The sequence below is a fragment of the Callospermophilus lateralis genome, unplaced genomic scaffold, assembly GCF_048772815.1.
Source record: "Callospermophilus lateralis isolate mCalLat2 unplaced genomic scaffold, mCalLat2.hap1 Scaffold_286, whole genome shotgun sequence".
Lineage (NCBI taxonomy): Eukaryota > Metazoa > Chordata > Mammalia > Rodentia > Sciuridae > Callospermophilus > Callospermophilus lateralis.
The window spans coordinates 315,591-332,453 of NW_027513546.1; the positions used below are offsets into that span (position 1 = coordinate 315,591).

Consider the following 16,863-nt stretch of genomic DNA (forward strand, 5'->3'; position numbering starts at 1 on the left):
GATTTGAGGAACAGTACTTTACATACAGGAGAAAATGTCTATTAAAATGAAAACTTTTCGATTGTTTCCTATGAGTATATTTTCTAATCTTTTCTTCTGATAGCTAATTTTAAAAGCTCACATTGAATACAAGTTTACTACCAATTTGGAGCTAATTTTAATGACTAATTTCAAAATTTTTCACAGTGTATTTAAGTTAAAATTTAAATTCAAAGGATACTAAGATCACTTTCATTTATCCCCAAAATATAAATGGGCACTTGAGCATTTGAATTAAATCTGTAAACTGGTTGATTGGGCAATTAAAAAGAAAAATCACTGGGGATACAAAATGTATTTTGATACTCATACTACTTTGAATATTTATACTTAAAAGGATTTTGTCTTGTTTGAAGTTAGGGTGTTTCTTTTCCACACATTCTATTGCAGTGAGCTTTGTGATCTATGACATATTAATGAAGTCGAACAGAATGTGAAAATGTAAACCAGGAGCAAAAGATTAAATAAACTGAAATTACATTCTTCTATAGTCTTGCCCAAAGTTGGCTGACCACTTTTGATGGGATAGTTTGTATCCAAGAATGAGTCACAAAACCAGACCAGTTGAATCTTGTTTGTGCTGTCCCCAGAATCTGAATCACAAAAAGAGTATGGTGCCTTTGGACACTTCTGCAGGGCAAGAAACTTGAATTGTATTCCACCAACTTAAAAGATGATAGAACATATTTCCCATTTTAGAAAGGAAGCTATCTCTGCTTATTGTAAAAGTGGAAAAAAAAAGTGGGCAAGATGAACATTTAGGATATCATAATTGTATTCACCAATATTAAGTAATTGCTCTGACCAAAGCAAAGGTGTTCAGCGCTTGCAAATTCATAACCTCCAGCATGTCACATAACTCTTGGTTTTTCCACCTGTAAAATGAGAGCAGTGATACCAACACTACTGAGTAGGATGCAGGGAGGTGAAGATCAGTGGGAGAAAACAAGCAAAACAGCACAGAGCTATAAACTCCCAATAAATAATACTTATAATACAATTATTAACATCAAAAACTTTACTACTAGCCCCTGTTCTGAATTCAGTTTTCCACGATCGTCCTCCAGAGTGGAGCTGAAAATCTCCTCATTTGTCTTTGAAGATTGCTCACCCTCATCTCTGAATGTGCATCCTTGCAAACTCTTGTGTGATTTTTTTCTTTTTTTAAATTTCATTTAAATTTTCAGAAAAATTCTGTGGGCCGTTGGAAAGAAGCTACCATTCCTGGTCACTTAAACTCCTACGTCATTAAAGGCCGGACCCCAGGAGTGATATATGAGGGGCAGCTCATCAGTATTCAGCAGTATGGCCACAGAGAAGTGACACGCTTTGACTTCACCACCACCAGCAGCAGCACCCCCAAAGGGACCAGTACGTAACTAGCATCCTCGTGTCTACATCTGGGTATCCCAGACTCGGGCTCCCTGCAGGACCTGCTTCATTCTCAGTTCAATTCCTTCTGTGAATGGCACCTACATTTTTTAAATTACAATATTCTTCAGACAAGAAGGGTGAACATTCTAGAAAACTCAAGGACTGCTCTCTCCCTTTCTGTGGCACTCTAGGCAACACTGTGACAGGAGAGATGACACCTTTGTCACCGGTAGTGGCCACGTCTGAATCTGTGACTGAAATCACTGCCAGCAGCTTTGTGGTCTCATGGGTCTCAGCTTCCGATACTGTTTCTGAATTCCGGGTGGAGTATGAGCTGAGTGAGGAGGGAGATGAGCCACGGTACCTGGGTAAGCTAAACACGTTGTCTCAGGACAGGTTTGGAGGGGTGATGGTTAGACCCCCTGGGGACAGGGCATCGCATGTGGTCTGAACACTCTCCCTTCTGATAAAATTCAGGGAGGGGCTAACCCTTTACAGAACTGGCTGGGTTCCTATGAGCAAAGACACTTTGTCCTGGTCCCTGATGTGAGCTTCACTGAGCACCAAGTATTTGCCTGGACATAGGTTTGCCCAACAGAAGCTATTTTCTCATGGCAGTGATTGTATATGAGGACTACCTCTGAAGATTGTAGCTTTGAAGAGTGCTCAGGTCCTTTGCTTATGCTTTCTAGATTCCCCTGGTTAGAGATCTTTTACAAAGCTTGTTGAACTCATTCATGGGACCAGCATCCAGGTCAAGACAAAGAATATCCCTCCCACCCCAACTCCCATCACTTTCTGCACATTGCTGCTACTAGGACTTATAACCACACAGAGCTATTTTCAAAAATTTGGGGGTGCATTATTAAGACTATGCATCTTTAGGAGAAGATTTTGGAAAAATGAAAGAAGAAATATCCCATGGTACATTAATAATCACTGATAATCTTTTACTACATCTCCTTCTAGTCTTTTCCCCCCTGTGATATGTCGTTCGTTCTTCTTTTATCAGCTGTGGAGGCATTGGTTTGCTATGATCAGTGACCTTTCCTTTTTTATTCCAAAGAACTCCCGAGCACGGCCACTTCTGTGAGCATCCCTGACCTGCTTCCTGGCTGAAAGTACATTGTAAATGTCTATCAGATAGCCGAAGACGGGGAGCAAAGTTTGATCCTGTCTACCTCACAGACAACAGGTGTGCTACGTGGTGTTCAAGGAATCCTTTTGTACAAGCAGGACTACAGCAAAGTTGCCCAGCTGCCTTACTTCCTCCTTCCTTTCTTTGTTAGCTCCTGATGCCCCTCCTGACCCTACTGTGGGCCAAGTTGATGACACCTCCATTGTTGTTCGCTGGAGCAGACCCTAGGCACCAATCACAGGTGGGCTTAGTCTTGTTCTTTGGCTTCTTTGTTAATCTTTATGGCTAAGTGTGGCAAGAGCAGATTCATACTGCGGATAAGTGTAACGTTCCATTTTACTAACTCCTTACACACACATACACACACACACACACCCCTGCAAAGGCAGCTCATTGGCCATTACAGCAAGCATTTCCAGGGCTGCAGAGGTGTGGCATTTCTGAAAACCTTACACTAAGACTTAAAGAAGAGCTAAGTTGCCTATTCAGCCTCATAATAGAGGTTCCTCAAAGACACAGACAGGGCTTGAGAGCTCTGTGTTCAGGCTGGTTCATTAATTACTTCCATAATCCAGAGCTCAAAGAAGAGAAATCAGCCTAGCATGAATATTTCCACCTACTGGCTTTTCTAATTGACAGCTATTAAGTATCTCATGTCTTCAAGGATGATATTTATTATTAAAAAGTTTGTATGGCTCTTCTTATTTTATCTTTGTGCTGAATAGTCATTAGAAGTGGTAGCATTGAAAGAATCAAAAAGAATCTTGCTGATTCTTAACTAATCAAGCAAGGTGTAAGGGTGACTAGAGAGGGGATGATTTATGATTTTCTTAGCCTCTGTTTTATAAAACAGCCCTTCATACTTTTCTCCGGACCTTGCAGGGTACAGAATAGTCTATGCACCATCAGAAGTGGGTGGTAGCACTGAGCTCAACCTCCCTGAGACTGCCAACTCTGTCACCCTCAGTGACTTGCAGCCTGGAGTTCAGTACAACATCACCATCTATGCGGTGGAAGAAAACCAGGAGAGTACTCCTGTCTTCATCCAGCAAGAAACCAAGGGCACCCCACTGTCAGGTAATGCTCCCTTGTGTCTTCTCCCCTGGGGCAGCTAGATAACAGGTAGACCTCCTGGGATCAAGTTCATTCCATTAGCCTCCTGGGGAGAACTGGAGTACACAGACTAAGGGTTGATTGTCCCTGAGAGAGGGTTGTTTTCTCTCTGTCAGAAGTTCCTACATTCAAATCATCTGAAACTAAGGATATTCCGCTGAAGTGCCCACAATACAAGTTAGGGAGCTTATCAAAGACAGCTATTGGAACGACTAGTCAAAAAACAATTTTATCATCAATTTTTCTTATTTTTTTTTCTCGGAAGCCTAGGGTCATTTTATCTGTTGCTCTTCATTATTATAAAATAGTTCAGTAAGATAAGACCATCTTATCTTTTGGGCAGTTACCTTAAACTCTATTTTTTTATGTTTAACTTCTCTCTCCAAATTGATACCTCTTATGTTGTAAACTCATACATTTACCTATGTATTTTAGACACAAAACTTCAAATTTCATAATGTAAGCAGTATGACTGAACTGTGAAAATCTATGCAAAAAAGCCAATTATCTGGTTAAGAGACAAAATTTAGCAGTGCTCTGGAGGGTAGCCCCATGAAGTGCCTAACATGTCCAGGAAAATGGCCTTAAAGACAGTTTTCAGCTGGCCATGGTGGTGCACATCTGTAATCCCAGCAACCTGAGAGACTGAGGCAGGATTTCAAATTCAAGGCCAGCCTCAGCAACTTATCCAGGCCCTAAGCCACATAGTGAGACCCTGTCTCAAAATAAAAAAAATTAAAAGGGCTGGGGATGTGGCTTAATGGTAAAGTTTCCCTGGCTTAAATTCCCAGTACAAAAAAAAAAAGTTGGAATTGTGAATGACTTGCTGTTTCTTGTCTGTTAGATAAAGTTCCCCCTCCTAAAGACCTGTAGTTTGTGGACCTGACAGATGTGAAGGTCACCATCATGTGGACACCCCTGACAGTGCAGTGACCGGCTATCGTGTGGATGTGATCCCCGTCAACTTGCCTGGGGAGCATGGGCAGAGGCTGCCCATTAACAGAAACACTTTTGCAGAAGTCATGGGGTTGTCCCCCGGGGCCACCTATTACTTCAAGGTCTTTGCTGTGAACCAGGGGAGGGAGAGCAAGCCTCTGACTGCACAACAGACAACCAGTATGTACTCTTCCTACCTGTGTCTGCCCCACCCCCCAGCTTCTCCACCCTCACATCTGACCTATGTGGAAGTGCAACCTTGCTCTTCCCTCACATCTGACCTATGTGGAAGTGCAACCTTGCTCTTCTATTAACCTCCTGGGTTTACAGCTTAGCAGTAGAAAAATGCCCAACAGGGAGACTGTGTATTGAATGTAAAGCTCACTAAACTTGGAATGAAAATTCAGATAAGCTCTGTGGATGGTAAATGGTAATCCATTTCCAATACTCAGGGGGATGGCACTAAGAGAACCTAATTTCCTTTGCTAATGGAAACATGGTTGAGTAATTTGAGTGCATTTTTCATTTAATAAATATATCTAGATCTAAGTTAAAATGTAAACTACTAACACTTTTATAGTAGAATTTTAGAATTGTAGTTGCTGGGCTAGGGATGTAGCTCAGTGGTGGAACACTTACCTAATATGTTCAATTTCCAACACTGCAAAAAAAATGTGGAAATGAATAAGTGTCTACTATTTTGAACACTGAGTTGTCTGCTCAGTTCTAGCGAAGTACTCTACTCATATTTAATCTTCATTTTAATCTTATAAAGGAAAATATTATTATCTCTACTGGATTCAGAAAGAAACTTAAACATTTTTGAAGTTCTGCAAGTTTTAAGGTCATAGAGCTAAGAAGAGATAGAACTGGTTCTAAAACCTGACTTTTTGATTCTGGACTCCCTGTTTTCAATTATACCCAGCCACCTCCTAAAGATTTCTTGTATCTGAAATGTGTTCTAGAATTCTGAGGGGAAACTGCTAGTTGTCATACTCAAGAAGAAAACCCACAATGGATGTTTCCATTCCAATGGATGTACTAGTCTTTCAGATAGTACAAAGTCACCCATGTCCTACTGAGAATCTGAGGTTCTGAGCCTATTCTAATAACTATAATTATTGTCTACTCAGAACCATGCGAAAATAACATTTATTTCTCCAGCAAAGGACTATTCATTTAATAAATGCATAGACTCTTCCTTTGATCCATAGGGAACTTCTGTCTTGCTGTCCTTTCTGTTGAGTTTATCTCTCTTCCCATAACCTTTCTGGCTCTGAGCAAATTGTGGGGTTCACAAGTATTTGTTTTGCTTTTTTAAGAAAATGCCATCACTTTAATGTAGTTGTAATTTCTGAGTGTGATGGGAGATCTTGCTGAAAATGAGACTGTCCAAAAGATAACCCTCAAGGGGAAAAGGTCAAGGGTTTCTCATGGCTGACACAGTGTTTAGGCACAGTTGTACAAAGTGCTCTGTCTCTTAAAGGCTCATTTTCTCCAGAGTTTTGACTTTTCCTTTTTCTACCTTGAGTAGAAGAAACGCACCACTGTTTAGTCAAGCTTTAAGATTCCAATGATATAATTACTGATCTAAATATTTCTTCACATGTTTCATCTTTTTTTTCTAGAACTGGATGCTCCCACTAACCTCCAATTTGTCAATGAAAGTGACACAACTGTCCTGGTAACTTGGACCCCACCTTGGGCCCGGATCTCAGGGTACCGACTGACGCTGGGCCTGAACCGAGGGGGCCGGCCCAAGCATTACAACATAGGGGCCTCTGTCTCCAAGTACCCCCTAAGGAACCTGCAGCCTGCATCTGAGTACACTGTCGCCCTCGTAGGTATCCAAGGCGACCAAGAGAGCCCCAAAGCCACTGGAGTCTTCACTACATGTAAGCCAAAATTTAGTTCTTTTTTTTTTTAAATGGTACTGGGGATTAAACCTAAGGCCTTGTGCATGTAAGGCAAGCACTCTACCAACTGAGCTGTATCCCCAGCCGTATCATAGGTTCTTTACTGTATTTTTGCAGTCTCTGTTCTTCCATTTTTAAAGGTTAACTTTAAAAACTTAGTACATCATTTAAAGCAATGCTACTAAAAATGTGCTCTATGGATTGGCTGCTGGGCCATAAATTGTTTATTATTCATCTGCTACAAGACAAGGAGCTTGTGCCAGAATGTAATTCAAAAGCATGCTATTTCATTTAGCTGATACAATTTTTGAAGAAAGATCTTCTCTATGAGGGCTGGTGATGTGACTGCATCAGCAAAACACATGCCTAGCATGCCCAAAGCCCTGGGTTTGATCTATAGTAGCTCAAAAAAAGGAAAAAAAATTTTTTTTTTGCATACATTGCCAAGTTCCTTATTTCCTCCTAGGCTAGCACTTTGAGTAGCATAATGACCCTGCAATTAGAAAAATTAAATTGTATCAGACAAAATAAATTTACCAAATAGTTAAGACAAAATAAATCAGCATCTCTACCTATAGTTTATTACAGTGGGTATCAAATGATAGCCATACAAGCAGAATAAAAAATATCTAGGGACTGAGTGGAAACCAGCCAATAGACCAAGAAGCTGAGGAAATTTTTTCTCCCAAGTGTTGTTGACAGCAAAGCGTTAAGTACTTCTATAGCACACAGAAACGAACTTTCTTTTCTTTCATTCATTTTTTTTGTTTTTTTCCTTTTCCTTAAAAAACTCTTGAAGTTCCACAGAGGGTGAAAATTCTAATAAATTTTGGTCATGTTTCTACTTTTGCTCAACATTTTAGAGTAAATGGTCTTAAATCTTCTATATATACACATCACAATAAAGGCGTTTATTCACAAACTGATTTCCACTAAGTACATTCCATTTATATTACAAAGAATTATGAGACGCCTTATTGCTAGCCGAATATTATTTGTTATTTTCAACTTGACATTTTGAATTATGAACACATCTAACATAAGCACTTTTTTAAGCATATATTGCAACCATGTACTAGTTTTCAATTTCCCAAAAGCTTTCCACAAATCTTCCTCTTTTACTAATTTAAAAATATAGACATTCAAAAGCGGTCAAAAAAAAGTCAAGACAACCCTTAGTTTGTACATAACTCTGGAATTTATTTCCCAAAGAAATCTCTCTATAAATGTTTCCCCATAAGAATCCCTACTTCACCAAAAACTTATTTCCATTTAAATTTGGTGGCTGGCCAATGAAGGCTTTTTCCTAAATGATTGTTAATCACAGGCAAATGAAATTTGCTTTTAATTTGAAAGAAAGTTCACCTTCAAATTTCACTCTTTTATGTCATCTGGTTCTGAGAGAGCCTAAAATCTATTCTCATGAAACTGTCTTTGTATTTTCTTAAGAAAGGCCTTCACTGAGTTAGCATGGAAAGTCCTGTGCCTGCTTCCTTTCAACAGACAGCCTTTTTTACTGAAATGTAGAATTATATAGTTGTCTTTTTCATTAGCATGAGACATTTTATGTACTTTTCTTTTTTTGCTGGATAGAGTAGAGTGCCTATGAAATGAAAGAGAATTTTTAGTGAAGATAACAATAATTAAGTGGAGTGAGGGGATCAGTACAGAAACTTTTTGGCGGGGGGAACTTTGATATACTTATTGGAAATGCTATTTTTTGCTTTCTTGAATATGTTTATATATATATATATATATATTTACTTAAATATAATTATATTTGAATTAAAATGCTAATAGCAAAATTAATATTTATTATGTAAAGGTTAAAATAGTACATTGCAGAGTATACTTTCTAAAACCATTTGTTGAGATGATTGATTGAGAAAGAAATGATAATGAGAACCACTCAGGCCAGCTTATATTTAAATAAACCAATGTAAACAAGTAGTTATACAACTTCATTTAAACCTCAAATACTCCTGTGGCTGTAAACATCTGCAGAGCTTGCTGTTTTTGAAATTACTTGTAACTTTCTGTAGCTTTTTTACTGTCTTACTAAGCTGAATTCTGGGAATAACTTTCCTGAGTTTTATAACTTGTGCTGAATTCTTAAGAGCAAATGTGAGAAAAGTGGGAAGAAGCAGCTATTTCTGGGGAAAATATGGCTCATTCCTTTATTGATAGGGCATATTTTATTTCTTTAACAGCCAGGCAGTTCTTCACCTAACAAGACCTTCCAGAATCTGTAACTCATACTTAACAGTCACATCCGTTGTTTGACATCAGTTTGTGGGGTTGTGGTTTGGTGATTTTCCTGTAATGGTCTTCCCAGACAGAGAGGATCATCTTAAACTTGGGAAGATTTTCCCTGGCTAGCTCAAGCAATAGAAAATACCCAGTTCTAAAGTCCAGGACTGTTGGAGAGAACGTAATTTGTGAAAAAGTTGTGGCTTTCACAGATGTTCAATAAAAGAAATTGACTGTTCTCTAAATTGTTTCTTGTGGGTCATTAAAAATGGTGACCCCCTGCTGGCCCTGGTATTTTGGCAAAGTGAGCCACAGCCACGTAATGTATGATTTCAGAGGTGCTGGAGAGCACCAAGGATCACCCACCCCCGTTTCCCCAAATGCCACCAGAATAATATACTTAACAAAATAGCTCACTAAACCTTAGTTCAGTTCAGTCATTATAGCAGTCTCTGCAAAATGGCCCACACAGATATTTGACTTTTTCCCACACAGTATTTTAAAAATAAAAATAAGAAGTAAGACAATAAAATCCAGACTGAGGGGGAAAAAAAGGAAGAATTGCAGTGTTGAGTCTAAATTCGCACATGGCACAGAAAAAACAAAATACAACATTTGATTTGAGCTATATAGACTAGAGTCTGAAGACTTTTTAATCTCTGTTGGTGTAATTCTGGAGGATAACTCTTTGTCTCACTAGCCATTCATGATTTAGAATAAATGTTTTCAGTAGTTATTTTTCCCAGTGAGAACAGAGTTTGGTTGGGACATAAAATGGAAGGAACTGTGAAGGCATAACCCAGGGCTACTAATGTGCTCCAAACCCTTGAACTTAATTCACCCAACTCAAACTTCTTGGCTTCCAAAGCCTCATCTTTCTAAGTTTATAACAAAAATTTGCAAGGCTGTTGGGAGTGCCTGCCTTAACTGTGTACACATGCTCTTTCTCCTCCTCGCTTTTTTGAAGACATTTAAAAATTTTGTCCTTTTTAGATATACATGATATAGAGTGTATTTTGACATATTATATACATATGGAGTATAACTTATTCTAATTCAATTCCGGTTTTTGAGGTTGTTCAGGATATGGAGTTTCACTGGTGGTATTCATATATGAACATAGAAAAGTTATGTCCAATTCATTCTGCTGTCTTTCCTATTCCCACCCCCATTCCCTTCCCTTCATTCCCCTTTGTCTAATCCCTTGCTTTAAAAAATATTTTCACTAAGAGAAATAACTGGTGCTAGGATGCTAGGAGATGCAAAATAAACCTTTGTTATGATTTCTAATTCTAGTGGTAGGATACTAAACTTCTATAGAGTTCTTATGAATGAACAATCATATATTAAAAGGATGAATTTTTACAATTAAAATGCATTCATGATTTCAGAATTTTTTAACTTTTATATGGCATCACTTACCACAACCAAAAATATAGTCACCATTGTGGAAAATTCAGCAAAAGGCTATTTTTAGATCACATCTGTAATTTTACCATTGTTCGTAATGTTTAAGAAACCAAATGATTCTCTGTTTGCAGTGACCAGTTACATATTTTATAAGGGACTTTATTCTGTTATAAGAAAATTTATTGTCACCAAACTCAAATCCCAACATTAATGAAAAGCCACAAATCACAGAATCTAAGGAGTTGAAAGTGTTGTCTAGCCACCTGTTATACTCAAGTGTGATTCACAGACCAGAGTTGGCATCGTTGGCCGGTTTGAAAAGCTAGCTCCTCAAACCCCATGCTGGACCTCCAGAATTAGCACCTGGATTTTCACCAGGTTATTTGTGTGGCACATTGATCATTGAGAAGCACTGCTCTTCCCACCTGATGAAGTAACTCCTTCTCCATCTACTGGTTCATTAAACTCAAGTTCTAGATAAAGATACTTGTTTTTTTACATTTTCTACCATCGTTTACAAGTTGAAGGTGTTGAACACATGTGTTGGTTCATTTCACAGTGCAGCCATCGAGCTCCATTCCACCTTTCAACACAGAGGTCACTGAGACCACCATTGTGATCACATGGATCCCTGTTCCAAGGATTGGGTTTAAGGTAAACTGCAAATGTTCCTAAATTCTTGTGATGCAGGCTTGATAGAGCCATCCTATTTTTTCATGCAGTAGATAGAAGCTGTTCAGGAGAGGAGACCTGGGTGTTGTCACCTGCCTCTGTTCACACCTGGAGGATCCCCTTGCTTACCTTGTTCAGTTGCTGCAAGGATGGACTGAGGGTGTGTGTGTGCTTTGCAAAGGAGAAAACATTAGCATGGACCTGTTAGTTGTTGCTCTTTTTATTTTCTCTATCCTTTCCCCCAGGGAACTACATGTAAGAAAAATGTAGGAGAACTCCATTTGATATGTTGTTCTAAATGGGTGCCAAGCAGTTCACAAAAGCCAATTTGGGGAGAACAATTAAACTCAGAGTCATTTAAAAATCACACTTTCATCCAATCAGTTTCCTTTTGACTTGTTCAAAGCCCCATGGGTAAATCTCTTTAATAGAGATTAAGATTGAGGTCTCCCCTGTAGATATCTGGATTCATGTTCTTTTAAGTAATGATATTAGGGAAATGATGAATACAAATGAATATGCTTGAATTACTTTTGTTGTTTATGTAGAGAATGGAGGAAGAAATAATTTATCAAGACTGGAAATTAAGACTAAACCCCCAGGATTATTTTAAAAATAAGCCAGAGGTAATTTCCTTTTTGAGTATGTAATGGCCATATTGATGATTAGGCCACTTATTGAGACTCCTTTTTGAAGTGTGCCGTACCTTGTGGATTTCCTTTAATGGCATCAATTTAACCTTCAGATGCTGCGTAGCATATGAAGGATTTTTCTGAGGTCTAACACCATTTCATAACACCATAACTATGGGCACATTTATTTTAATTCTTCTTTTGGAACATATCCTGCAGCTGAAACTATGAACATAATGTCTTCAACAGGAGGGTTTTTTTTGTGTGTGTGTGTGTGTGTGTGTGTGTGTGTGTTTTAATAAGAGGTGCTACAGATGCTGGTGCCCTGAAATGGCAACTGAAAAGTGAACTAGATATAAATAACTCATTTAATAGAGTGCCTAGGGAATTTCCTCTCACACAAAAGAAAATAGAAGTGAACTATATCATGTGGCCCAAAGCCCCCTGTTTATACCAGAAGGTCCTTTATCAAGCAAATCAGCATTTTTAATAGAAGGTTCCAGGCATTTCTCTGGAACCATCCATCACAAACTACCTTAGTGCCATTTGGAAGATACCTTAGTGCCATTTGGAAGATACCTCTTCCACCCTGGCTCCAATCTAGGGAATTTCCAGCTGAGGTTGGAAATAGAGCTACGGCATGTCCCCAATGCCTCCCCAGTGAAAGTACATTGTGTGTTTCTGAGGAGCCATGATATATAAAGTCTAACCACAACCTCTCAACATGTATCTAGATTATAATTTAACTATTATTTAACCAGAAATGCTTGTCCTTTGTGTTTATGTGCTCTCCTCCCTCTAGCTGGGTGTGCGACCAAGCCAGGGAGGTGAGGCCCCACGAGAAGTGACTTCAGACTCAGGAAGCATTGTCGTGTCTGGCTTGACTCCAGGAGTGGAATATGATTACAGCGTCCAAGTCCTGAGATATGGGAAAGAAATCGAACAGCCGATTGTCAACAGAGTGGTGACACGTAGGGAGAGTTCTTGTGTTTTTTTCTTTTCTTTTAGCTTTTCAAACTGTTCTACTTTTAAAAATCTGTCAATAGCACTATTTATAAGAATAGTATGGGGGAAAATCTTATTCCGACTTACTATTTAGAAATTTGGAAGAGCGGATCCAACTCATGCCAGGTATTTTGGGGCATAAGATGTGTTCTTTTCATGTCAAGAGTATTTGCAAACTGGAAAGTTGGAAATAATTCCGTTAGTAGTAAAAAATAATCGTGCACCATGTTTTCATACTATGACTTCTATAATTTCACCAATTCTGGAAGGAAGGCTGGGAGGGATAAAGGGAAAAGAAAGAAGGGGAAGAAACATTCCTCTGGCCAAGTACTTTGTGTGAGCTCTCATTTTTAATTTAACATTTTCTTTTTGCATAGCACTGTCTCCACCAACCAACTTGCACCTGGAGGCCAACCCTGATACTGGCAAGCTTACTGTGTCCTGGGAGAGGAGCACCACCCCAGGAAGGTCTGGGACCAGTCGGAGGGTTTCCAAAACCAAGATTTTATACTAAACCAAAGTTTCAGCTAATGTTGGTTGCATCCATACCTGCTATACTTAACTTGAGGAATATATCTAGTTTATTACTTAACTCGTACTTATTTTACTGTTAAAATTTTTGTAAGAAGTAGCTGGGTGCAGTGGCACATGCCTGCAATCCCAGTGACTTAGGAGACTGAGGCAGGAGGATTGTGAGTTCAAAGCCAGCTTCAGCAACTTGGTGAGGCCCTTAGAAATTCAATAAGACCCTGTCTCTAAAATAAAATATAATATTAAAAACAAAATAAAGAGGCTGGGATATAGCTCAATTGATAGAGTGCTTGCCTCACATGCATAAGGCCCTGGGTTCAATCCCAAGGATCACAAAGAAAAAAATAAAATACAGGCTGCAGATGTGGCTCAGGGGTACATTGCCCCTAATTGCCCCTAGGTTCAATCCCTGGTACAAAAATAAAAACCTGAAAGAAGTATTTTTTGCACACCTCTACTGCTATGTGGGTATAAAACTGAGGTAATTATCTCTAAGTCTGATCAGTTTATACAATCACACAAGGTAAAATAAGCTCAAAATATCCTTTCTAATCTCCCTCTGAAGTCTAGAATGATTTTGGTGTTTTTTTGTTTGTTTTTAAATATATAGTTTAAGCCAAAGCTACCCAGTTTCCAACTGAGTTACTCTGGTTTTGAAACTTTCTGCTGGGGAGTTTCATGCTGGCTGGCAGCTAGTCATTAATCTCCAGTCTCAATGGTCTCATCAGATGATCACAAGCCAATGCAATGACCTAAATATTTTTTCCCATCCAGCTGGATTTCCTTGTATAACACTTTAGTGTTCACCTTGTTCCTAATGATAAAATAGACCCTTGTTTCCTTGTCCTTTGGAAAGTTTAACATCATCACTCTTCCACCTCTTATCTTCGGGTCCTGAAGATCTCTAGTTGTCACCATCTACTTGAATCTCTCCCTTCTCTCCCTCAATTCTTTTACTGCCCAATTTCCATGATTCCTGAAGTCTTAAATAATTTATAGACTTTTTCTAGAATCAATGGCATCACCTTGGTTTCTCTTCCTGATAATCCCATAGGTCGAGAGAGTGTTTTGTACCATGCAGGTAAAATGGGATGGCCCTCAACAGTCCTACCGAGACTTGATCATTAAGAGAAAGCTGGGGAGAGTGGTAGGAGGAGAGGAATTTGGTCATCATTTCCCCTTTTTCCAAGATTTCCTTTCTTTTCTGTTGTTACTGAAAGGTAGCTTTATTTTTTGTAGTTGACCCACAAAATTTGTACGTATTTTGGGTGTACAGTAAAATAATTGAATACATAGATACAGTCTGTAATGATCAAATAAGCTTCTCCATCTCCTCTTATTATTCCTGTGTGTTGGGCATCTTCAGTCTCTTCTAGTTAGTTCAAAATATATTATAAATCATTATAGACTATAGTCACCCTGCTGGGCTGTAGAACGCTAAAACGAATCCCTCCTATCTACCTGTATTCTGGTACCATTTTCTTACCTACCTACCTTTTTATTTTTCTTCCTTCCCTCCTTGTTTCTTCCTTCCTGCCTTTTTTCTTTCTGTTTTTGGTAACAGGAATTAAGCACGGGGTGCTTAACCACTGAGCCACATCATCAGCCCCCTTTTTAAAAAATTTTCATCTTGAGACAGGGTCTCACTAAGCTGCTTAGGGCCTCATTTAATTGCTAAGGCTGGCCTCAAACTTAAGATCCTCCAGCCTCCCAAACTGGCTGTCACTGTGCCCGGCCCATTATCTAACCTTTCTGTATCTCCCTTCCTTGCTACTCTTCCTAGTCTTTAGTGATCTCCATTCTACTCTCTTCTTCTATAAGATCAACATTATAATTTCCACAAATGAATGAGAATACACAGTTTTGTCTTTCTGTCCTGAGCTTATTTTATTTAACACAAGATTTTCTTGACTGTAATCAAACTCTTGGTCAACCTCAAAGGGTTGAATAGCAGTAGAATCCTTAATAAACATTCAATCTCCTTCGTCAGTTCACCATGGAGTCTTGTTTAATCCTCTGTGGGTCATCAATGCTCTGTGGTAACTTCCTCCTTTCTGTTCTTTCCAGGTATCACTGGCTATAGAATCACCACCACCCCTACAAGTGGACAGCAGGGTAATGCTTTGGAAGAAATGGTTCGTGCGGATCAGAGTTCTTGCACTTTTGAAAATCTGAGTCCCAGCCTGGAATACAATGTCAGTGTTTACACTGTCAAAGATGACAAGGAAAGTGTCCCTATCTCTGATACCATCATCCCAGGTAATAGAAAAATAAGCTGTTCTCCTCAGAGTGGCAGTTTCAATAAGTAGGGATTGGAATCTTAATCCCCAGATGGCTGAGTGTGTCAAGTGTGTTTGGGATTTAATGTCAACCTCCCAACCGCACTTTCCAAAACTACGCAGTCAAAATGACTGTTTGGACAAAGGCTTGCTGATAACACTGCTTCACTGTCTGTGCTTCACTGGGATGCTCTTTGTTGCTATGAGTATGTAATGGAGTGGCAACCGTGGCATGAACTCTCTACTGTTTGCTCACGTGGAAATTACTAAAACGTCATGTGTCTGTTCTCAGTACTGATGGCCTAAAAGTAATATGGTAAATGCATCCCATCGTGACATCTGTGCCTGATTTTACAGTCAGTTTCTGCTTTTAGCAGCCATCTATAAAATATTTTTTTGTCTCCATGTGTGAGCACAGATGTAATGTATGGTTGACAATATCAGTTCCTTATCTTGCAACTTCAAAGTTTTTTTTTTTAAATTGGAGGAGGGAAAAGAGAATGAAGAAGGAAATCAAGGCCATGCCCACAGGGCATTCCTTCTTATGAATTGAAAGAAAAGACCTATCTAGGGATACATTCGTTGTTTGTCCAAAATTGGATGATGACAGAATGAAATTACTGCACAGACTGTGTCCTCTTTGGCACTGTTTGGTATGTGTTTACTAATGCTAATTAAATAACTTTGATTATGAATTAAAAGATTGGCAGTGGCCTTGGACGCAAGCCTGTCTGTCCTTGGCCTGAATGTGCTTTTTTGGGAAAGGCACATTTCACACCGTACATCCATAATGAATTAGTATTATCACCATGATGTTGACATGAGTTTTGTATGAGGCAAAAACCAATTTATCAGCCAGTTTTTTAAAACCTTCATGCAAGCTTTGATTTTCCTACTGAGACAGCTTGAAATTTTTTTTAAATCATTGCTGATACTTAATGTGGATATTGTGTCTGGGTTCATGGTTTTGACATCCTAAACTGGCCTATGATTTTTAGGAATCTGAGAAGTCAAACTTTACTGTTTAGGGACATTTTCAAAATGCAAGAAAATCCCTAAAAGAATATTGTAACCTGTTTTATTTTCCCAGGAAAGCAAACTATTCAGGATACTTAGGACATCTTTTCAGATCATTTGAAATAGATTGCATATTACCATCATTGCTTTACCAGTCTATCAATTTGACTATAGATAACCTGATATACACTGCTTTATTTTTTCCTCTTTTTTTTTTTGCTTCTATTTTCCTGTTGCCCCCTCTTCGCTTTGTAACTAAATAGAGGTGCCCAACTCACTGACCTAAGCTTTGTTGATATAACCGATTCAAGCATCGGCCTGAGGTGGACCCCGCTAAACTCTTCCACCATTATTGGGTACCGCATCACAGTGGTTGCAGCAGGAGAAGGGATCCCTATTTTTGAAGATTTTGTGGACTCCTCAGTAGGGTACTACACAGTTACAGGGCTGGAACCCGGCATTGACTATGACATTAGCGTTATCACTCTCATTAATGGCGGAGAGAGTGCCCCTACTACACTGACACAGCAAACGGGTGAATTTTAAAAACT

The 16,863-nt window shown here is 38.9% G+C and overlaps 1 protein-coding gene across 1 annotated transcript in view; it reads left to right on the plus strand.

Moving 5' to 3' along the window:
* LOC143387447 (fibronectin-like) overlaps positions 1-16,863 on the plus strand; it is a 143,578-nt gene that overhangs the window by 107,945 nt on the left and 18,770 nt on the right. Inside the window, 13 exon segments of the mRNA XM_077108255.1 lie at positions 1,227-1,410; positions 1,605-1,781; positions 2,480-2,608; positions 2,703-2,792; positions 3,434-3,628; positions 4,509-4,577; positions 4,580-4,780; positions 6,229-6,495; positions 10,736-10,830; positions 12,283-12,451; positions 12,863-12,964; positions 15,084-15,275; positions 16,578-16,847. Of these exon segments, the coding sequence (XP_076964370.1) occupies positions 1,227-1,410; positions 1,605-1,781; positions 2,480-2,608; positions 2,703-2,792; positions 3,434-3,628; positions 4,509-4,577; positions 4,580-4,780; positions 6,229-6,495; positions 10,736-10,830; positions 12,283-12,451; positions 12,863-12,964; positions 15,084-15,275; positions 16,578-16,847 (2,140 nt within the window).